The sequence below is a fragment of the Barbus barbus genome, assembly GCF_936440315.1.
Source record: "Barbus barbus genome assembly, chromosome: 7".
NCBI lineage: Eukaryota > Metazoa > Chordata > Actinopteri > Cypriniformes > Cyprinidae > Barbus > Barbus barbus.
In genome coordinates this window covers 6314384-6338723 of record NC_136735.1, presented here as the reverse complement: position 1 = coordinate 6338723, position 24340 = coordinate 6314384, and the positions used below count along the sequence as shown (strand labels likewise).

The following is a 24340-nucleotide window of genomic DNA, read 5'->3' as shown; positions in this document are numbered from 1 at the left end:
CTAACAGGTGTCTTTTGCGTGTTGGAACTGTTTGGTTTATAATCTAATGCAGATAAATTGTATTAAAACATCTCTCTATATATTGAAACCCATATATATATGTGTTAATCTAAAAGAATTACAGGAGATGTAGTCCCACTCCATCACAGAGGAGGGCAACGCACATGTTCCGCGCTGTCCGTGACGGAGCGGTTGCCAGATACTCTACCAAACCGCTTCGATATGTGATGAGTAATAAAGGAAAAATCATTCAAATATTGAAAATATCCTACTCAAAAATAATAATAAATATAGTGGTAATTAAAAAACGATTTCTAAATCTAAATCAAGCAGTATCTAAAAAAAAAGCTTCTAAAGATTGTGCAGTCTTTTTACATTATTTGCTTAGCTTATTATATTATGTGTGTGTGTTTGTCTTATTGTACATTATTTAACAACATTCCAATCATAGTTCCACTGATCGGTGCACATTTATTTAGCTCTTTGAGTCCCTTAATGCTTAACATAGCATTATATATTGTGATATTCTTCAACAACTGCATTTTTTTCCTCTACAGTCCATGTTTAGTAACAATATGTGGCAACCCTCGCATCCGACACCGTCATAACAAGCGCAAATGCTGCTGGGTGGCTTGTCGTGATGGTGGACTGCATCTATAAGCCGCTTTTAAAGCACGACGGCGATGGACAGGTAGATGAATCGGTCTGACTGCGCTTTAATTTTGTTGTGGGGTTGCCAAGTGATGCCGTATTCAAGGATCGTAATCGTATACTGAAAAGAGGCTGCATAAAGAAGCTCCCCAGCGTGAAAACAGTCTGGATCATCTCTGAAAACATGGCAATGTCCCTAACCCAAGCCTGCCGGAGTCTTGCCCTGTCTACATGGCTGCTGTCGTTTTGCTTTGTGCATTTGCTGTGTCTGGACTTCACAGTGGCAGAGAAGGAGGAATGGTACACTGCCTTTGTCAACATCACTTACCTGGATCCAGTCACATCTGAAATAAAGACAGACAAGAGTGAATGTGGCAGATATGGGGAGCACTCACCTAAAAGAGATGCCAGGGGCTTTGTGTTTATGCCATCTCATCTGCAGGACAGACAGGCGTGTGACAGTAACACTAAATTCCCCCTACCCCATCCCAGCATCCCATGGATAGCAGTGATAGCCGGAGGAAACTGCACCTACAGGGAGAAGATCAGACATGCTGCTGCTCTCAATGCATCTGCTGTGGTCATCTTCAATGTGGGCTCCAGCAACCCCAATGAGACCATTACTATGCCACATCACGGTAAAATGAGATGCTTTTCTTGTGCATTTGCTCATTAATTGACCAATAAAGTACAAGTTGTGCACGGTATTCCAAGTTTATAAACCCGCTTTCATTGTAGAGTATATGAAGAGCAAGGGTAGTTTGCCTAAAAATGAAAATTCTGCTCCTGTATGCATTTCTTTCTTCTGCTGAGCACAAAACAAGATATTTTGAAGAGTGTGAGTAACCATAGCCATTGACTTTTTTTTTTTTTTTTTTTTCATACTGTGTAAATGAATGGCTACCGGCACCTGTTTGGTTGCTAGCATTCTTCAAATTGTCTTTTGTGTTCAACAGAAGGAGAAAATGCATACAATTCAAGTTTGGAACAACTTGAGGGTGAGCAAATGATGATAGAATTATCATTTTTGTGTGTACTATAAAGAAACTGTTATTTGGGTGAATAAATAATGACCAAATTGCTTTTCGGATGAACTATTCCTTTAATGTATAACAAGGCTATCACATAAATACACCAACATGTGATTATGGCCAGTGATCCATATTGTGTGATTCAAGCTTGACTAGTTTGTTTGCACTATTAATAGTTAACATCTATCATGCACTGTATCCTGATGCGGAAAAACCTGTTAGATTTGCATGGTCTATTTACATACCTTTCAAAGTATTAAGCCTCTTTTGCATCAAAACCATCTTTGCATCAATATTACTTTCATATTGCATCATATTTCACACCAAAAAAAAAAAAAGTTACACTTTACAATAAGGTTCCATTAGTTTATTAATTTATTTATTGCTTTTTAACATCGTAGTATTGTTGTAATGCAAAAAAGTTGAAACTGTAATGCTAAAAACAAGGCATATTATTGCACATTAATGACATTCCCAACATCCTGCACATTTCCCAACTGTCTCTTGACTGCACTGTTTCATACTTGTATGATTTATATATTACAAGAATCAAAATGTATTGGTCTACACACATATTTTCTGTGATTGTTGTCTTGACTAACTCTGAAGCAAGCAAGTACGGTGTTTATTACTTGAGTTGCGACATGATTACTCAATGCATTGCAGTCACTGCAGGTTTCTTCTTGTGTTGTGCTTTCTCAGCAATTGATGATTTTCACAAAAACAAGTCCAGGTCATAAGGAAAAATGTTAAGAAATTGTTTTGAATAAAGAAAGTGTGGCTTTTTTCGGAAGTATTATTATTGTTGTGGTTATTATTATTATCATCATGACAGTTAAGCTCATGTTCTCCCAAACTCATTAACATTAAAAACTCATTAATACATTAAAGATATTGATGAGTTTTTCTCATTGGAACAGATTTGGAGGAATTCAGCATTGCATCACTTGCTCACCAATGGATGCTCTGCAGTGAATGGGTGCCGTTAGTATGAGAGGCTGATAAAAGCATCCCAATAATCCACACCACTCCAGTCCATCATTGCTTCCGGCTAAAATACTAGAGAGTCCTCTATGCATAATGTAGCTTTCTTCAGTGAAAAAGTCTGAATCGGGAGAGAAATATGCACAGATTCCAAGCCAAAAACTGTTTTAAACAAATATGTTGGTGGATTTTGATGCGAGAGAGTAACAGGGGATGGAGGAAGCATTGTTATGGATTACTTGTGGATTATTGTGATGTTTTTATTATCTGTTTGGACTCTCATTGTGACGGCACCCATTCACTGCTGAGCATCCACTGGTGAGCAAATGATGGAATGCTACATTTCTCCAAATCTATTCCCATGAAGAAACAAACTTATCTACGTCTTGGATGTCCTGAGGGTGAGTGGATTTCCATTTGTGGGTGAACTATTAATTTACATGTTCTCAAAGACCTTGTCTGTGCGTGTTTCAGTTTCGTAACGTTAGTGGGAGTTGTTATATTGCTCAAACCATTTCAACCACAAGAATCTCTCTTGCATTTGCAGAACATGCTGCTGTGTCTGAACAAGAGTGCCTGTTGTTCTCTCTCACTTCCCCACCGTTTTCTTGTCTTTTGACCCTTTGTTTCATGAGTTATTTGTGGATTTCTTTGTGCTCAGTCAGTCTTGGCAAGAGCAACGGCATCCAGACAGATGATTCTGTATAATTAGTTAAAGCTGCTGTTTACAGGGACAGTTCACCCTTAAATTTTTCGGTCATCATTCATTCATCACTACACAACTCTTGTCAATTGTATTTTAGCTTTGAAATAAGCAATGCTGGATAATAGGCAGTAAAGTTCTCTCAAAATGAAATGATTCTGCTATGTTTATGTTACAAGAATGAAACGTCTGTAATTATTCACTCGCCCTCCTCAAGTTGTCCCAAACTTGAATGAACTTCTACTGAACACAAAAGAAGATATTTTGAAGAGCCAAACAGTCGTTGGTCTCCTGGCTTAGCTGGTCACTTAGAGGAAGAAAATACTAAATACTATGGAAGTCAATGGGGACCATCAACTGTTTGATTACCAGCATTCTTCAAAACATTGTCTTTTGTGTTCAACAGAAGAAAGAAACTCATACAGGATTGGAACGACTTGAGGGTGAGTAAATGATGACAGAATTATCATTTTTGGGTGAACTATCCATTTAACCTCCCTATTTAGCCTCTGAAATGTTCAAATGTTTATCATTTAAGGGTTGAAGTGGGTCAGAGTCTGAAACTGACTATATTATTGCATAGTTTTGACCTCTGCTGTCATGCTGTTATTGATGAAGCTCCATAGAAGTGTTGCATAACATTAACCACAAGCTCCTGTATCCTGAACTCGGCAGCGCAGTGATTCATCTCTCAAATCCAGCGCTCAGCCAGTTCCTTGTTTGTAAATGGAGGGGGCCGGTATTCCGCACTGGTCAAGTGCATTCTTCATAGTTTTATTTTTGGTTTCTTTGTTGACAATGAGGCATGGAAATGTGCATGAGGAGGGACAAAACCGCTGACCTGGGGTTTTACAATGTTGTTGTTGGAGTCGGAGATATAAGATGGTGTTGTTGTGGGAAACTCGCTGCAAGTATGTCAGAGTTCATCACATCTGAATGTGCTTGAATTCTTCAGAACAGATGTAAGTTGTTAATGTTTAACTGCACCATTTGGCTGCATTACAGCTCAGTCCACATTGCTAATTTGGAGGATGTTCCGAAAGCGGAAGTTCAGAGTCAGAATGTCTGAAGCCCAGATCTTAGCTGAGATGTGTGAAGTCTTCAGGTTCAAATGATAAATATCAGGTGATGGAAAACTGCCCCTCTTGAAATGAGCAAAACCCACTAAATAGTATGTAATTATTATTTTTGTTTATTTATTTATTCCTTTTTTCTAGGAGGGCCATTTATATGAAATATATTAAAATTCTCCTATTTGTTTTTTGTTTTTTTAATGAAGCCTGATTATGATATTAAAATAATTTTTGTTAATCGAAATAAAGCTAAAATAAAATATAAATGTTAGACTTAAACTTTAAAAAAATGTTGAAAATAAATAAATAAAAAACAGAAATGTCGTCTTGGCAACTATGTGAAATAAAAGTAGTAGAAGCGCTAAGATGACAAAAATTAAAACAGAAATAAAAATAATAAAGCTACATGGAATTTGAAAAAAATGACATGCATAAAAGCCTTAAACTAAAATTTAAAATGAAAACTGAAAATATAAAAATAAATATGATCTCTAAATGTAAATAAATACTACAATAGTAAAAAAAAAAAAAAAAATCACTTGAAAATATCAGACTTTATTAAATATAAAATTATTAGTTTTAGGAAATACCCTTAATAACATACAAAAAGATCAATTTCCTTTTATTTATTTATTCCATTTCTTCATTTTCTGTGACTCAATGAAGCAGAATCCAATCTAAATGAAGTATGTCTTGTTAATGTTATCAGTTTAAAGGAAAGTGTGAGCAGCCTGTGTGTTTGTTCTCTGTATTTAGTTACATCAGCTTTGCAGATCTGTTCAGGAAATACAAGCGAAGGCTTTTCGCTGACTGTTTTTGTGTTTTTACATTGGTCAGTTAAAGGGACAGTTCACCCAAAAATGAAAATTCTGTCATTTACTCACTCTCAAGTAGTTTCAAACCTGTATGAATGGCCTTGTTCTGCCGAACATAGAGGAAGATATTCTGAAGAAAGTTTGTAACCAGGCTGTTTTGGGCCACCATTGACTTCCATAGTAGGAAAGAAATACTATGGAAGTCAATGGTGCCCCAGAACTGCTCTATTTCCCACATTCTTCAGAATATCTTCCTTTGTGTTCAGCAGAACAAAGACATTCATACAGGTTTGAAACTACTTGAAGGTGAGTAAATAATGACAGAATTTAAATTTTTGGGTGAACTATCCCTTTAAAAGTGTGATGTCTGCTGGTGAAGTTTGTCATCTGCGTCAATCAGTTGAGATTTGAACCCATCATCATTGGTTTAGGTACCGGCGATGTGGTGGCGATCATGATTCCCGAGCCCAAAGGTCGTGAGATCATGGCCCTGCTGGAGAAGAACATAACCGTGGCCATGCACATCACCATCGGCACACGCAACCTGCAGAAATACGTCAGCCGCACCTCCGTAGTGTTCGTCTCCATCTCCTTCATCGTCCTGATGATCATCTCTCTGGCCTGGCTGGTCTTCTACTACATCCAGCGCTTCCGCTATGCCAACGCACGCGACCGCAACCAGGTGCTGTACAGGCATGCTTGTATTTTACACAATGTGCATTTTACACATGTATTAAGACAGCAAAGAAAAATCTGAAATGTCAGTGCAGCATGTTTCTTGTCTTTTGCAGAGGCGATTGGGCGATGCTGCAAAAAAGGCCATAAGCAAGTTACAAGTGCGGACCATTAGAAAGGGTGACAAGGTTCGGTTCGTTTTGTGTTTTTTGGCAGATGTCTTGGTATTTGAGTATTGTGAAATGTTTGAATTCACATGCCATTGTTCTAGTGAAAAATCGTGCAAAATGAGGTAAAAACACATCCTTATAAACTGGCCAGGCAGCTTTTATTATACAGTTGTTCAAAAGTTTGGAATAATATAGTTTTTTTTTTTTTTAAAGAAGTGTCGTCTTCTCACCAAGGCTGCATGTATTTGATTAAAAAAATATGAAAATAAATAATAATATTGTGAAATATTACAATTACAAAATTCGCTGTTTACTATAATAATGTTAAAATGTAATTTATTTCTGTGATCAAAGCTGAATTTTCAGCATCATTACTCCAGTCTTCAGTGTCACATGATCCTTCAGAGATCATACTAATATGCTGATTTGATGCATTTATATGCATCAATGCAATTATATGCAATATGCTGATTTGATGCATTTATTATCAATGTTGAAAACAGTTGTGCTGCTTTAATATTTTTGTGGAAACTGATGCATTGTTCAAATCCTTTGATGACAAGACAGTTACAAATAGTATTTATTTGAAATAGATTAATACGTTTGGTTTAAGGCATCCTTGCTGAATAAAAGTATTAATTTCTTGCAAAGAAAAAAAACATACTGATAAATTGTTATTGCAAGTGTCACTTTTTTTGTGTGATATCTGTAGTCTGATTGGTGTCCTTTAACAGCCGTCTGTGATTCAATCTCATTATGTGTGTTTTATGGCTGTATGTTCCTGTCTGCTGCTTTAGCTCTAATGGAGATCACATGGAAGTGTACACATACAGTCGCCCACAAGTGGTTTCTCACAGCATTATTTATTGACCCGCTGTTTCTAGGAAACCGAGTCGGACTTTGATAACTGCGCTGTGTGTATCGAAGACTACAAACCTAATGATGTTGTCAGGATACTGCCGTGTCGGTAAGATATCACACAAACATTACAAGACATCAGCAAAGTAGTTTGAAATGATGAATTCTGATTCTCAGAGAAATAGAAGGCATAAAACTGTAGATAAGTCATCATTGGGGAAGTTAGTGTTACTGTCACATTGAAGTTCAACCCAAAACTATTGCACTCAATGAGCGCTTCCTCTAAAGCCATTCGGTTTTAATCTGTGAAAGTGAAACTTTAAATGTTTTTCCCAATAGTGGAGCATCAATATGAATCTGAAGCATTGCTTACATTGTCTACACTGGATGAAAATAGATCACTTCATTTATAAGCAATGAAAATGCTGAAACTGGAAGTATTTGTGAGATCAACAGACACCACATTTCTATTATTGAAATGTTGCACAGCTATACCAGACACTTTGTCTTAATGCATCTGTCTTTAATTTAATCTTTATTTACAAAAAAAAAACATATTTAAATATTTTTGACTGTTACAACAGAGCCGGCTTACTAATTTAAATAATCTTTCATTTCTATATTTATAGTTTCACATTTTTATTACTAACACTACTGTGAATTAAATTAAGGCTTTAATTAATGTTTAATAATTAAATTATTAATGTTTTTGCACAAATCCGTTTATTACTTTTTAAAATAATAATAATATTAATAATTATTAAAGACTACTTAATAATAATAATTATTAAGTATTCTTTTAGCTTTTCTGTATTCTTGTTGTCTGGGAATTAATTATTGAATCAAAAATAAAAAATAATTTCTGCTTACCGGATGGTTAAAAATGAACACTAATCAGGCTGTAGGCAACTAAAGACATTAAAAACTGGGTGATATGTTGTTCAGCCAATAATGTATAGTTTTTATTTATTTATTTGTTTTTGTTTGTTTGTGTGTTTGCTAAGAAAGCCGATACAAAGTCCATATTAATGTGGTTAAAATGCATTAAAAAAATTAAATTAAAATGTTTAGACAGTGTTTGGCAGGTGTTTTTGTGTAAAATGTGTCTAAAATGTCACTGTGTTGTTGTTGTCAGTCATGTCTTCCATAAGAACTGTGTGGACCCGTGGTTACAGGACCACAGAACCTGTCCCATGTGCAAAATGAACATCCTTAAAGCCCTGGGCATCCCGGTAAGAGTAGAAGCTACTCTATCCACGAGCCTTGCATTGTTTTGCTCTTAATAACGCTGTGATTTGCCGTTCAAACAGCCCAATGTAGACTGTTCTGATGACATCCCTCCGGATTATGAGATATCCATCAGCGGGCCGCCCACCAACCCTGTGACGGGCGCTAGTGAGGTCTCAGTGGGTGAGAGCTCGGTGGTCCTGGACCCAGCTGTGAGAACAATAGGCCTGTCACACATTTACCTCGAGATGGATGCCTTCCCGCAGGTTGGAGATAGCCATCACATCGCCAGCAGTGAGTATGGATGAAGTCCATGGATGGAAGTCTATGCATTATCAACAACACATAAAATCATTTATGAAAATCGAATAACTGTCATGCTGACATGTTTGGGGTCAATAAGATATTTAGTTTTCGAAAGAAGTCCCTTTTCTCATTTATTTGATTAATTTTGTGCATTAATATTGTGCAATATTATTATAATTTTAAATAACTTTTTTCAATTTTTCTATTTAAATATATTTTAAAATGTACTACTTTTTTTTTTTTTTTTACGCAAAGCTGAATTTTCAGTAGCAATTAGGGAATTTTAAAATGGTGATTTCCAGGGCTGGATTTCATGCAGTCAATGGTCATTTTCATATTGAATATTGAATATGTATTTTTCTCGTTGTGGAATTGCTGTTTCTGAGTGCAGTAAACGTAATTTCAAACGTCCTTACAGTTGTATAGAAATTCATTGTTTCAGAGAAGTGGGAACAATATATGGACCTTCACTTTCTTATTTCTGTGGGGGTTTTAGTTACTTATAAAATGAAACTCAAAAGAGGAATCCATCAAAATGAAATAAATATCCTAATAAAGACATGTTTCCACATAATGCAAGGTAAAAGAAATGCTTAGAATAAATATAAAAGAAATTGTAGTTTCAGTGTGAAATTCCCCTCTCTCACATTGACCTACACATCTCTTGAATGTGGATTTAATTATTTTCGTCTGTTCCAGTGATCTTGCATTTGATCTACTTTCAGCTCTCACATATTTAGGTCATTTTTCTGATACTGGCAGCAAATAAAAGCACAGTCTGTCCTGGTTCTCCATCGCAGCTCTACTCTGATCCTGTGCTGCTTCTGTAGCCCTTATCAGGCCTTTTGTTAGCTTATGAGACTAGATTTGTTGTTTTGGTCTGCTGCTACTCGCTGGAAATAAGCCTGTCAAACTCCAGACAGAACAAAAACATCATAAAACCACACCGTGTGTCTTGTGTACTGTTCCAAGCCATTAGTTCCTCAATCGGAGCTCTGAAATCTCTGAAAAACATTAATCGCAACTTTATTTCACAAAAATACAAAGCCAATTCTGAGTTTATATCTTTCAATTCTGGCTTTTTTGTCAAAATGGCAATTTTATGACCTGCAATTCTGGGTTTATATTTAACAATTCTGACTTTTTCTAAAAATTACGTGTTCGTATCTCACAATTCTGAGTTTATATCTCGTAATTCTGACTTTTTTTCTCAAAATTACGAGTTTATATCTAGCACATCTGAGTTTAAATCTCCCAATTTTCAGAATTGCAATATTTTAAGTCGCAAGTTCATATCTTGTAACATATCTCGCAATTCAAAGTTTATATCTTGTTATTCAGACTTTTTTTAAATTGCCAGTTTATATCTCGCAATTCTTTTTTTCTCAAAATAGGAAATTTATATTGCAATTCTGGATTTGTATTTCGCAATTTTGACTTTTTTCTCAAAATCCAGTTTTCATCTTGTAATTTAAAATTTTTTCTCAATTTGTAAGTTCATAGCAAAATTCTGGGTTTATATTTCGCAATTCTGACTTTTTCTAAAAATTACGCGTTCGTAGCACAATTCTGAGTTTATATCTCGTAATTCTGACTTTTTTTCTCAAAATTACAAGTTTATATCTAGCACATCTGAGTTTAAATCTCCCAATTTTGAGAAAAAAGTCAGAATTGCAATATTATAACTCGCAAGTTCATATCTTGTAACATATCTTGCAATTGAAAGTTTATATCTCGTTTATATCTCGCAATTTTGAATTTATATCTCGCAATTCTGACTTTTTCTCAAACTTGCAAGTTCATATCTCGCAATTCTTTTTTTCTCAAAATAGCAAATCATATCGCAATTCTGGGTTTATGTCTTGCAGTTCTGACTTTTTTCTTAAAACTGCGAGTTCCTATCTTGCAATTATGAGTTTTTATCTCGCAATTTGACCTTCTTGAAATTGCGAGTTTTAATATCTTGCAATTCTGACTTTTTTTTTTCTCAGTTTCAGGTTTATATCACAATTCTGACATTTTTCTCAGAATTTATATCTCAGTAATTTTTATTTTTTATTCCATGGCAGAAACAAACTTCCATACAAATATTGTTAATGTTTTCATTCCAATTCAAAAAGTACACCTCTCACCAGGTTTGGTGCTAAAACAGCATTGGTTCTCGCATACTTCCATTATTACGTCGTTGTTTTGTTGTTTCAGGTGAGCACCAGCCATCCATGAGCACTGATTCAGACACCTCACTCATCATGCCAATGGAGCTCATCCTGTCCGACGCTGAACTGCAGTCCAATCCAGAACAGGACGACATGAAGTGTTGAAGTGCCATAAATGGAGCAGGACCACAGCGGGACAATAAAAGAACACAAGCAAAAGCAGCACAGGTGTGCAACCTCCTTTTTTGACCTCATGGTCTCCATCACTGCAAAAAAATGGCTCGCTTGTCCTCTTCCTCGGGCTGTATTGCACTCAATGTCTTCTGTCCCCAGCTTGTGTTACCAGACTGGAAAAGCCACATGGTCCTACGAAGGATGTTTCTGCTTTTATTTTGGAAAATTTTGACTTTCAACTTCCCTATGGGATCACTGCCAGTATACACCAAGATATTCCAAAATGAATATATATAATGCATCAATGAATGTGCCCTACATTTGCTTTGAGTGTCTAAAGCGGTTTGCGTGTGCTCTAACCAGCAGTTCATATGGTCCAGTGTCAGATGCTCCTTGTGAAGTATCACCAGTGCTTATCGTATGCTGGACACTATTCTCGCATCTTCAGATATGTGATGTGTCAAATCACGCTACAGTGAACCCAGAAACCCAGCTCATGATATGGTGAGTGTTTCAGCAGCCGTATCCAGTGACAGTGTGTCACGGCAGTGTTTGTGAATCACAGTGCCACAAACACATTTTGTCTTGACTAAGTGCTGTCATCTGTTCCGCTAGGCCACATGCACACTGCTAAATACGGTGACAACTGCATTTCAATTCAACCCAATTCAAGTGACGACTAAATTTTCATGTCATATTCAAAGCTGCATGCATGTCATAGCTTGGAAATTAATTACAATGTGGAATGTCACAAATAAATAAAGGCCCATTCACATGCAAAATGATAACTATTAGTGATGCACCAAAATTAATTGTTTACAGAAAGCCTGAAACTGAACACTGAAAGTTTATTTAATAATCAATTGAACTGAATTTATTAAAGGGATAGCCCCTTGAGATGATCCATTTTTATTGAATTGAATAAAATTGAATTATTTAATGAATATTCAACAGTCAAATAAAAGCGGAGTCATATATAACCATTTAAATTGCACATAAGGCATTTTTTAATTGTATAATTAAGTTTCTATTGCAATTCATTGTCGAAAATATAAAAATCCAAAAGCATAAGCTTAAATAAAAATATAATGAATGGTAATTTTATGAGAATAGCACAATATCATCCTTGGATATTTTCCTTTTTTTGTATTTATTAATATTTTTGGTTTCATAAGTGATAAAACATTGCCAGCCAATCAGAATCCTCCTGACTTAATATTGCAAGCAAAAAATGTGAATAGTATGTATATAATATAGAGCAGACTGCATGCATTACGGTATCCCACAGTGCTATGCATGATTAATATTTAGATTTTAATATCAAAAAGTATTTTTATTTGAAAACAATGAAAAAATCTAATGTATTTATTAATTAATTGTTTGATTGGAGTCCATACTAAAATGGACAACAACTGATTCCAGGGACTTGGATTGTCAATGTTGATGAAGTTTAAGATATTTTACACTACATTTAATCAATATTGTTAAATACTGTCATTCGACAGAATTGTAGTATTGTAATCTTTTTCACATGCTATATTGATAAACATTTGTCAGTATGAAGCGTATACTTTTTACGGTTATGCACTGAGCTAGTGTTCATTATGAAGACAGTCCGAGTCAAGCTTCGTGATTCATACACGCGTGATTCACTCAGCACTTGTCACTTCCTAAACCCTGCAGTGTGCATGTGACCAAGTTTCTTCAGAGGCTGTTTCTATTTTTAATAATTGTTGGGTTGGATTTAAATGTAAAGAATGTGAATTTGTAAATTATCAAATTTGCTTTGTTTTCTGTGGCATCTAGGATTTCTACATTCTATTCGCGCACATGATTGCTTTACTCCTAGCTAAAAGTAAAGTGCGTAATTATTGCAACACCAAACAGAATTTCAGCTGAATTGATTTGAACATGTAGCGGAACATCCAGTTTGTCCAAACAATGGTTGACGACCAAAAAACAGCCGAACTAGCAGAATAGTTCTTGCTGTTCTGTTTGGTTGCTGCAGAAATTGCACATGTATCTTTTACAGGACGGTAGTAAAAGATACCATTTAAACAGCTCCCGATATTTTTGCAGAAGGTTAGCATATGATTAAGAGGCCTGTTTGATATGGCCGTTTGCTTTTATCATGCACAATAAGAAAGTGGAAAAACTATTGACTGGTTACATCGATATCAAAGGACACGTATGAAGATAAACAACACCCCTTTTAAATATTTATGTTTTATTATTATAATTATTATTTTACTAAATAGCTTTCCAGTATATATAGTGATCATATGTAGCGATGTTGAATACAGACTTACAGTGTGTCGGTGTATCTGCCAACTTCAAATATTTTTTTTTTATTTTTAAAATTATATTATGAATTATTAGTCATTTCATTTGGTATTTTGTTTCAATGTTTAATTTTTTTTTTTTTCTCAAAATGCACTTCCCCATTTAAACACGCTCATACCCAGAATGCACTGCTGCAGCGGGTCGGGCTGCTGAATGTTCAGTAAACCAAAGCTTCAGTGTTTCATTTCCACACACTGCTGGATATGTCTGCATATGTTCGTTATGTTAGGACAGGTGGATGTCGCGTGGCCTGTGCATTTGTACTGAATGGTCTTGTTGTGGAGGACAGCTCTGGGGTCTGTGATCCTGATATTCATACTCAGTCATATTTAACGTAAAGGCTTGTGCAGTGTTATTTGCATCTGTCAGCCAAAAAGCACATGAGATTTCCTTGAGATCTGCAGATTTTATCGTCACTTTAGTCTATCATGTATGAAACTGAGGAATTTTATAAGATTAGATGATTAAGCACTTATGATTTGGTGCTTATTTAATCGTTGTAACAGACATGCACAAACTATATGACACTGGGCTGGATTCACAAAAATCTTAAGAAAAAAGTTCCTATAAATTCTAAGAGGTTTGTAGGAATGTTGAAAAATGTGCAATTCTTGAGGGAAAATCCAAAAATGCTAATGATACATTCTAAGAAGTTCATAAGAATGTTAAAAATGCAATTCTTGGGGAAAAAAAAAAATATATATATATATATATATATATATATAAATTCTAAGAAGTTCATAAGAATCTTGAAAAAATGTGCAATTCTTGAGAAAATTTATGAAAATTCTAAGTACATAAGAATGTTAAAAACTTTCAAAATTCTAATGATAAATTCTAAGAAGAGAACAATGTTGAAAAATTAGCAGTTCTTGAAAAAAATTATAAATTCTAAGAAGTTTGTAATTGTGTTAAAAAAATGTGTAATCTTAAGCAGACGTTCTTATCTGAAAAAGCATGTACAATATTGTCGTTGCCACAGGCTTGATCGGAATTCAGCACTCAACGTTTTACTTTTAAAGAACATTTTTTAACAATTTTTTTTTTTTTTTTTTTCTTAAGTTAAGAAGAATTCTATTCTTAATGTTTTCTATTCTTAATGTTTTGTGAATTAGGCCCAGTGTGTTTTCATTATTTGCAGTCGTCTGTCTGGAATGTCTAGGAATAATTTAGTGAATCCTTTAAAGCGGTCATACCTTGCATTTGTTATTTATTTTTTCTCCTTGGGAAATTAATTTGCAATCTTTCCATGCTGTGCCTTTTAAGACGATGTAAACGCCCTCTCCATATATAAACAAGAGCATTTGGATAGATTCATCAAAAGGTGTTGAGATCTACATTTTGCATCAAGGTGATATTTCTTCTATGACCCCTTTAAAAGAAGCAGTATGTGTGTGTGCTGTTGTAGACACTATCGAGTGTTTGTCTGACTGCTGTTTCAATGTTTAGTCATGCACTGGACCTGATAGCTATGATGTATCAAGCACATTGTGTATATGCATATCAGTTTTCTTGTGAAATGATTGGATGCTATCCAGGCTGCTGTGTGTGTTTTGCACAGACACATGATATCATTGGCATTTGGTTGATAACCTCCCTGTATTTGAACCAAATGTCTTTCATGGTTTGTGAATGTGGTTTTTGCAGTGAATCAGTGAATAAAATCATAATTGTAATAAATATTCAATTGCCACTCTCCTAAATACCTTAAAAACATATTTCATATTCAATGCTGGCCACAGCACTCCGCAACCGTCTGGCTTCTGTCTCGGTTCACCTATTGCACAATTTCTCAGTATTTTACCACTTCCATATTTTACAAGTTAAAGAAATAGTATTCTTACTTCTTGCTTGTGGCCAGTTAAACGTGTTCAGGAAAGCACTTTATCTCATTTGTGAGGAAGTATGATCAGATCATTTAAAGATGAAGTGTGTCATTTGTCTCTGTGTGAGTGTGTAGTGGTTTGTTTGGCTGACGAGTGGCATGTAGGGTTTGAAAACATTATTTTTGCAGTTCTGTTTAATGCTGCTAGTGTGCCAGAAATGGTAAGCTTCACCTTTAACCTCTCCGACCTCTAGGTCAATCGGATATGGCACATGATGTACTGTATAATTCGCCATTTAGTGGGATCCGCACTTTTAGTAACTCAGTCCAGCCTTTTTTGTTATGAAAGAAAATGTAAATATATTCAGCCACAGTTATAATACATCATTGCATGTCCACAATACATTTCATTAGAGGTTTTTCAACCACTACTCACTTTGTCTTATACTTTATTTTTTATTAATTATACATTCAATTTATTTAGAAATGTGAGTATTTGATAAGGAAATACCAAAAAGTTTGGGGTATCTCTAACTTTTCTATTCCTCAAAGAATATGCCATGGTTCCCACGAAAATATGAAGCAGCGCAACTGTTTTAAACACTGGTTATAATCAGAAATGTTTTTTAAGCAGCAAATCAGCATATCAGAATGATTTCTGAAGGATCATGTGACACTGAAGACTGGAGTAATGATGCTAAAAATCCAACTTTGATCGCAGGAATAAATTACATTTTACGATATATTACAGTAGGAAACAGTTATTTTAAATTGTATAAATATTTGACTGTTTTTACTGTAATTTTGATCAAATAAATGCACACTTCTTGAGCAGAAGAGACTTCTGTAATGTATAAAAGATACGGGTATAATATTTAATCAAATATCTAAAGTCAAGTGGTTTTACTTCTCTATTAAATGTATATTTTTAAAGAAGCTGAGAATGGCTTCTGTAAAATTACAACCCGAATTCCGGAAATGTTGGGACATTTTTTTTTAAATTTGAATAAAATGAAAACTAAAGGACTTTCAAATCACATGAGCCAATATTTTATTCACAATAGAACATAGATAACATAACAAATGTTTAAACTGAAAAATTTTACAATTTTATAAACAAAATGAGCTCATTTCAAATTTGATGCCTGCTACAGGTCTCAAAATAGTTGGGACGGGGTCATGTTTACCATGGTGTAGCATCTCCTCTTCTTTTCAAAACAGTTTGAAGACATCTGGGCATCGAGGTTATGAGTTTCTGGAGTTTTGGTGTTGGAATTTGGTCCCATTCTTGCCTGATATAGGTTTCCAGATGCTGAAGAGTTTGTGGTCGTCTTTGACGTATTTTTCATTTAATGATGCACCAAATGTTCTCTAAACATGAAAGATCTGGACTGTAGGCAGGCCAATTCAGCACCCAGACTCTTCTACTAAAGCCATGCTGTTGTAATAGCTGCAGTATGTAGTTTAGCATTGTCCTGCTGAAATACACTTCGTCTGGTGGGGAGCATATGTTGCTCTAAAACCTTTACATACCTTTCAGCATTCATAGTGCCTTCCAAAACATTCAAGCTGCCCATACCGTATGCACTTATGCACCCCCATACCATCAGAGATGCTGGCTTTTGAACTGAATGCTGATAACACACTGGAAGGTCCCCCTCCTCTTTAGCCTGGAGGACACGGTGTCCGTAATTTCCAACACGAATGTCAAATTTGGACTCGTCTGACCACTTTGAAACAGTCCTTTTAAATGAGCCTTGGCCCACAGGTCACGACGGCGCTTCTGGACCATGTTCACATATGGCTTCCTTTTTGCATGATAGAGCTTTAGTTGGCATCTGCAGATGGCACGGCTTGGATTGTGTTTACCGACAGTGGTTTCTGGAAGTATTCCTGGGCCCATTTAGTAATGTCAATGACAGAATCATGCTGATGAGTGATGCAGTCTCGTCTGAGGGCCTGAAGACCACGGGCATCCAACAAAGGTCTTCGGCCTTGTCTCTTACACACAGAGATTTCTCCAGTTTCTCCAGCCTCTCTAAGTCATCCATTTTTTCATCCCTTTTTTTAAAATATTGGCTCGTGTGATTTGAAAGTCTTTTAGTTTTCATTTTATTTGAATTTAAAAAAACGTCACAACGTTTCCGGAATTCGGGTTGTATTGATGTTTTTTCAGCCAAGAACACAGAGAAGAAACACCTGTGTAAATCTAGTTAATCATGTCTTTTTTATTTCGAGGCACAGAAATGATGTGCCTCACCTTTTAATGACTGAACGGTTGCATAACTGTCATTTGTCTTCCTCTAATGCTTTTCATCAGCACAGAAAATGCTGCTGTTTCCAAGCAACCGTTAACATAAAGATGACAGATTGGACTCTTAAACGGGCCGTATGGATCTTCATTTGTGTCAGCCAGCTGACATCTGCTGCGGGAAACCATTAAACCCAACGACAAAGCTGTGTCAACAGAACAACCGCCGCTCGAAGATGTTTCCATCATAACAACGGATGAGAGGTGAAGATAATAAAAGAGACCTGGGGATGAATGCTGTCTATCTTACTTTTGACGCTTAAGCACAAACTAAAGTCATAGTGTGCTTTTTGGAGAATTGTATATCAATATTGTTGTTGTTAAATTATTATTAGTTGTAGTATATGTAATCTACAACATTAAAAAACATACAAAGATGCAGATGAAACCTGCTCAAAACCAATCCACCTTTTTGAGCATCAAAACTCAGAGTTTGCTCAAACTAAACACAAACTTAAAACTGAAATCCGCTTCATGCAACAGGTCACCTTATTTTAGTATCAACTTCAAATATTTGTCCTACAAAAACTGTCCAAACATTAACCTGGCACTAAAACTGAATACCGTGTTGACATAAAGTTTGGGTACATAAGAGAGCCCCTCGTGTTTTCTACAGAATATCTACTTAAGTGTTTTATTTACTTTGGCTTTGAAATCAAATTTAATGTCATTCAGGATATGCCTCACCCTCCTTCAGGGGAAACAGATACAAGTTTTTTTAGATGTGGCGTGACTGTTTGGGTGGATACCAGAGTGTTTAACTGGCCATATCTCAGAGAGCATCGGTATCCAACTCTGGTAAGATGTCTTTGGCTATTCATGTTGGAGTTTTTTTCTGATCTTCAAACAAAACCTTTGCTTTATAGGTTCATCTATGAGTAGCCTTTCCATTTAATGGATCTGGGCTTTGCACAGGCCGTTCTAACCCAAAAGCATGGCCTGGATTTCCGACCTGTTCCTTACTATAGACCTACAGCCACCCTGCTTGCGCTCTTGCTTGGTTTTTCGATGATTATGGATGTTCCCTGCATTGCGCAAACCAGATTTCCCCTATTTAATTGAAGTCAGTTGGCATCTAAAAATCTAGATGTCCTGCCAATTTTGGATCATGTACTCTTTGTCATTTTGTGTTGGATGTCAATAACTCGTCTCAACGTGTCCCTGTCCTCTTCTCCAAGTGATTTTATTACCCTTATTTACTGGCATTAAAAGGACAGGCTGCTGTTATATAAGTTTGAGTATTACCCAAAGACATACTGCCCTCTAGTGGAGGCACAATATGCATAACTCTCCCTCTTCATTTATTGTTATGCATAAAATTGTTTGTGAATAGATGCCATGGCATACAACCGAAGTATTAAAATTACTACAACTAAAGCTGAAATAAGAAAGAAAGAAATACATTTTTGTTTTTAAATACCAAAATCGTGTAAAATTTTAAACTATATAAAAAATAAAAATGAAAACTGAAAATAAAAAAAATTATTATATAAGTAAAAGGTAATTAAAAATAGCAATGCATACCAAAATACCACTACATAAACAAATTAAATTAAATACGAAACTTAAAATATATAAATTAAAGCTAATTATATAATATTAATACATACTAAAATATTATTTAAAACTACATAAACTCAAATTAATATATATGAAAATATATAAGTAAAAGCTATACATACTAAAACAGTATATAAAGACAGGGTCAGAATTGTTGGCACCCTTGGTAAATATGGTCAAAGAAAGTTGTGAAAATTAATCTGCTTTGGAAATTAATCTGCATTAATCCTTTTGATCTTTTATTAAAAAAAAAAAGTAACCTTTCATTGAAATAAAACAATTGAAAATGGGGGAAAATCTCATTATGAAATATGTTTTTCTCAAATACACATTGGACACAATTATTGGCACCCCTAGAAATTCTTATGAGTAAAATATGTCTAAAGTATATTCCCATTCATATTCACAATTTTGAGCACTCCAGGGTGATTATGAACATGAAATTATCCAGCCATGGCTTCCTGTTTCACAGAAATATAAATTCCCTTAATCATCCATCACAATGAGAAAAACAAAGAATATATTTCTGATGTGCAGCAAAAGATAATTGAGCTTCACAAATTAGTGAAGTGGCTTTAAGAAAAGAGCTAGAGCAGTGAAAATTCCCATTTCCACCATCAGGGCAATAATTGAGCAACAGAAAATGTTATGAAACTGCCTGGAAGAGGACGTGTGTCTATATCGTCCTAATGCACGGTGAGAAGGAGAGTTTGAGTGGCTAAAGACTCTCCAAGGATCACAGCTGGAGAATTGCAGAAAATAGTTGAGTCTTGGGGTCAGAAAACCTTTTTAAAAATTGTCAAGCAGCCCCTACATCACCACATGTTGTTTGGGAGGGTTTCAAGAAAAATTCTCCCAGCTCATCCAAAAACAAACTCCAGCATATTCAGTTATCAGACAAGACTGGAACTTCAAACGGGACTGGTTTCTATGGTCAGATGAAACTAAAAAATTAGCTTTTTAGCAGCAAACACTCAAGATAGGTTTGGTGAACACGGATAAAAAGTACCCCATGTGTACAATGAAATATACTGCTGTATTTTTGATGTTGTGGGCCTATATTTCTGCTGGAGGTCCTGGACATCTTGTTTAGACACATGGTGTAGCAAATTAGCTTAAAAGGGAATTGTATATAAATCATTACAATTAATTACGATGAATTGCAATTATTTATACCGACTGACAGTAATAACTGTAGCAGAATTAAATTGCCACCAACTGATCTGTTCGTCCAGCGAACATTCAATGCAAGTTCATATCAACTATAAGAAAGGATATTTCCTTGGCCACAAGAAATACTTTCCTATAAATGCATTAGAGCATGTAGCGAGGGTTAAAATCATAAAGAAACATTTAATTTGCAAGGCAGAATCAGAAACTCATGTAATTTGTGCACACAACTTTTATTAACTAAACACTAACACAAACTAGTCTAACAAACAAACATACAGACATACATACGTACAATCACTCATAAATGGGGAAAGGGCAAATGAGAGTTGATGGATGAAACCATCAAGAAAACCAAAGAATGCAGTTATGGAAAAAGTCATTTAACCACCTGAATAAAACCATCAGCGCCATTCATAATGGGGTCTATAACTTATACTAAACCTCCGTTTCGTTTAGTTAAATGGTATACTTGCATTGCTTGGTTGTGACGAGTGTCCGAAATGCAGTCTCAGATGAAAGCCTTAATGGTTTCAAGGTTTTGGATTCCTGCACAAAATTTAAAGTGTTCAGAAGAGTTTTAGCTCACATCTTCCTCATCCTCTTAGGATCTAACAGAACCTCAGACTGCCGGGGCGTCCCTTACGTGAGAGCTTTATCTACTATAGAGGTCACACCTCTGGGGAGTCAAAGAGCCTACAGTGACTTGAACTTTTGGAGGAAAAGTTTACGACTCTTTGTCTCCATGCATGGTAATTTGCATATGAACTGGATTGGAAGTTGATATACAAACTATTAAAGATTTTTAACACTTATATGTTGCATAGGTATCGACATATACACTCTCAATTAGATCATTTGAAGACGAATTGATAGAGACCAAACATGGTATAAGTCAGGTAATATTAACTAGTGTTCTATCATCAGCATGGATAAAACAGGATACAATACACAAAAACATATACAAGATCAGTAATAATATACACTATGACCTGAAAACCTGAGTTTCTGTGCCCGCATTCTTTTGAGCAATAAAACAAGTGTTATCAGATGGGTTGCCATGGAACCAGAGGCCTGTTCTGCCTTTTTTAGGTGTTAGAACAGGGAAGTCGTGGCCTAATGGTTAGAGAGTCGGACTCGTAATCCAAAGGTTGAGGGTTCGAGTCTCAAACAATCCGAGGGATTGTAGGTGGGGGGACTGAATGTACAGCGCTCTCTCCACCCTCAATACCACGACTGAGGTGCCCTTGAGCAAGGCACCGAACCCCCAACTGGGCGCCACAGCATAAATGGCTGCTCCGGGTGTGTGTTCACAGTGTGTGTGTGTTCACTGCTGTGTGTGTGCTTTGGATGGGATAAATGCAGAGCTCAAATTCTGAGTATGGGACACCATACTTGGCCGTATGTCACTTCACTCACTCACTTAGAGGCCTTTTGGTTAGGTGAAGGGGCATAAGAGATTATTTGTTAAATATAACAAATAGTTGTGTGTCCGATTGGTCCAAATGTTTCACATGGCATCATGGATTCTATTAAATACCAACAGCATTTGTTTTCCTTTTATGTCTGTAGCCTTTGTTAATGAAGTCCAGACACCTTATTGTGTGCAATGGCTCTCGGGTTCACACACCCGTTTCCATTCTACATGAGCATTTGATCAGGATGTGATCGACTCAAATGGTGCAGAACCAGTGAAACTGCTGACCTTGTTCTTTTCTATGATAATTAAAGTAAAGTAAAGTCGTGACGTATTTCAAGTATGGTGACCCATACTCGAAATTGGTGCTCTGCGTTTAACCCATCCAAGTGCACACACACAGCAGTGAGTAGTGAACAAATGCACACACACACACACACACACCCGGAGCAGTGGGCAGCCATTTATGCTGCGGCGCCCGGGGAGCGGGGAGCAGTTGGGGGTTCGGTGCCTTGCTCAAGGGCACCTCAGTCGTGGTATTGAGGGTGGAGAGAGCGCTGGACATTCACTCCCCCCACCTACAATCCCTGCCGGCCGGGGACTCTAACCCACAACCTTTCGATTACGAGTCCAATTCTCTAACCATTAGGCCACGACTTCCCCTTAAGCCATTTAAGGGAATGGCCATGTTCTAACACCTATCTACAATACAATGAGTAAAATGCAAAAGGCTCCCTGCTCCATTCCCCAACTGAAGGGTCCCTTGCCTAAACAAGGTGTACCACATGCACATATGTGTGATTTTCTCAGGGTTTTCCAGTAGCTGAACATTTACGCCTCAGCTGGTTTCTGCTGATAATGTGAAGTGTGTGCTATCAGACTCTCCAGAAGTGAAACATCCACCGAGACAACACAGTTACTGTTGTGTTAGACGTGTGTCCTTTAATATTAACTAGGTGAAAAACAGGAACACTCTGGTTTAACAGTCAGATTGAGGATATTTATGAGTCATATATTCTTATAGATGAGTCATACGAGCAAAAATAGAAAAAGTACAGATTTCATCCTTGGTAATGTTGTGGTGAGCAGACTTTAGTTGGGGGAAAGTCATTAGTCATAAAGAAACCCCTCAAAACACCCCCTACCCTGATGTACAGGCTTCAATCAAGGATTTTCACACCGCTTAACCTTGAGAACATGCAGAAGCATTTCATAATGACACAGAATAACCATATACAGTATTAATATGCCGGCTGGGGAATAAGTGGCCTATAATATAAGCCTGGAATGCCTATAATAGTCTGAAAAAGTAAATCTTTATAACAGTAAAGCAGACTACTCACATAAAATACATGTAAATAAATATCAGTTTTCACTCTGTATCTCACATGTCTTTGTAAGGTGAATTAAATGTTTAGTCATATGATCAAAAGATCTGTAGTTTTTAATGTGGGGGCAAATATATTTAATCTGATGCAATACAATGATGATAACAAACAAACGTTCCTCAAAGATATTTGATAATCACATTTTAACATGATTTTTCTCAAATTTGTCTGTGTGGATAATCAAGTAAACCAAAGTTGCTTCAGTTCAGTAAGTGTTCATCTTGAAATATTGCTAAAGGTTAATCTTACATTACAGGCCTTAGAGATTCATGTAGGCCTTGGTTAATTTACTGTAGGTTGAAGTCAGCATGACATGCAAATAAAACCTTTCTTGTTCTGTTTCTAGTTTTTTTGATGTAATGCTTGCAATGCGTCATTTAGGATTTTTTGATCTGTTTGTCTCTGAAGAGTAAATTAGTTCCACATGTAACACAGAAAAGTCCCACATTTTCTTTATGAAGTGAGAAAATGAGTGAGAAATGCAACACAAATGAGTCATTCAGAGCTGACAGATCTCCACAGATTTCACTACTGAAGGGTATTTTGTAAGAAATATTTGTATGATTTGTTGGAATTATAAAACTGTCCAAGTTGACGTGAGGACTTCTAACATCCTGCTTTTGTTCTGTATAATTTATTACACGGCTGTCTAGAATACTACATTCTGATTGGCTAAATTGTAACAGACTCTTTTAAGCTAACCTAAGCATGAAAACACAGTGCCGGGTGATTATGTCTGACTACACGATCACTTATTCCAAGTTCACAGCACTTTCCAGTTGAGTTTCCTCTGCACCCCTTCAGTGCCGCCAACACAAGCTTGTTTGTTTTCTGGCTGCGGTCTGATTTAGGAAAGAGCTCGATCTCCTGCAGCCTCTCACCCAGCAGCGGCTGACAAACCACCAGAGCAGCAGTGCAGTAATGGATGCCTGACGGATGCTCGCACCTCTGTTTTCCTGCTGTGAAGCTGTCGCTGTGGGTGTTTATGCGGTTGTTTTGCTTGGTCCTTTTAAACTTCAACCTGTGATGCTGAGCAGGGGTGTTAAACCTACTGACAGCGGTTAGCCACACGCAACAACACACTGCATCTGATCCTTCACAGACGACTGATGGGGAAACACCTCGTGCAAACATCAGCTATATCAGCTTTATTTACTCAACCTATTTATGAAGGATAAGGGCTTCACCTCATGAACCTGAATAAAGGTCATTTATAAAAATAGAAATTGTGTCCTGTTGTTGTGAAATTTAAATGACAAGCATGATATGATTAATTATTTGAAAATCAGCCAATTTGCCAAACATGATATAAAAGGTTATTTTCTTATTATAAATTATATAACCATACATAATCTTGTACATCTTATAGGTATTATAATAATATCTTAGGTATTATAATTAAATACATATTTACTCACACACACACACACACACATTTTAATACAAATAAACAGTAACACTATACTTTTCTTAATATTATAAATTATAACCATATATAACCAT

The 24340-nt window shown here is 36.1% G+C and overlaps 1 protein-coding gene across 2 annotated transcripts; it reads left to right on the top strand.

Moving 5' to 3' along the window:
- The first annotated feature begins 589 nt into the window (after nt 1-589).
- Nucleotides 590-11869, top strand: rnf150a (ring finger protein 150a). Of its 2 annotated transcripts, XR_013784424.1 has the most exons (8): nt 590-1289; nt 5689-5939; nt 6049-6120; nt 6987-7069; nt 8096-8192; nt 8271-8481; nt 10696-10877; nt 11187-11327. XR_013784424.1 is itself a non-coding variant. In XM_079421243.1 (7 exons), exons 1-7 carry the CDS (start codon nt 836-838, stop codon nt 10812-10814), a joined length of 1287 nt encoding a protein of 428 aa, XP_079277369.1. In that variant the 5' UTR covers nt 705-835; the 3' UTR covers nt 10815-11869. The 2 variants fall into 2 exon arrangements, 1 of the variants encoding a protein (XP_079277369.1); XM_079421243.1 differs by having other exon boundaries at nt 705-1289; nt 10696-11869.
- Nucleotides 11870-24340: the final 12471 nt, after the last annotated feature.

Bases quoted from the DNA above. Each gene is read 5' to 3' on its own strand.
- rnf150a (XM_079421243.1), top strand. From the start codon at position 836: ATGGCAATGTCCCTAACCCAAGCCTGCCGGAGTCTTGCCCTGTCTACA. The intron at 8,193-8,270 runs GTAAGAGTAGAA...CCGTTCAAACAG, and splicing joins TTAAAGCCCTGGGCATCCCG to CCCAATGTAGACTGTTCTGA. The intron at 8,482-10,695 runs GTGAGTATGGAT...TTGTTGTTTCAG, and splicing joins TAGCCATCACATCGCCAGCA to GTGAGCACCAGCCATCCATG.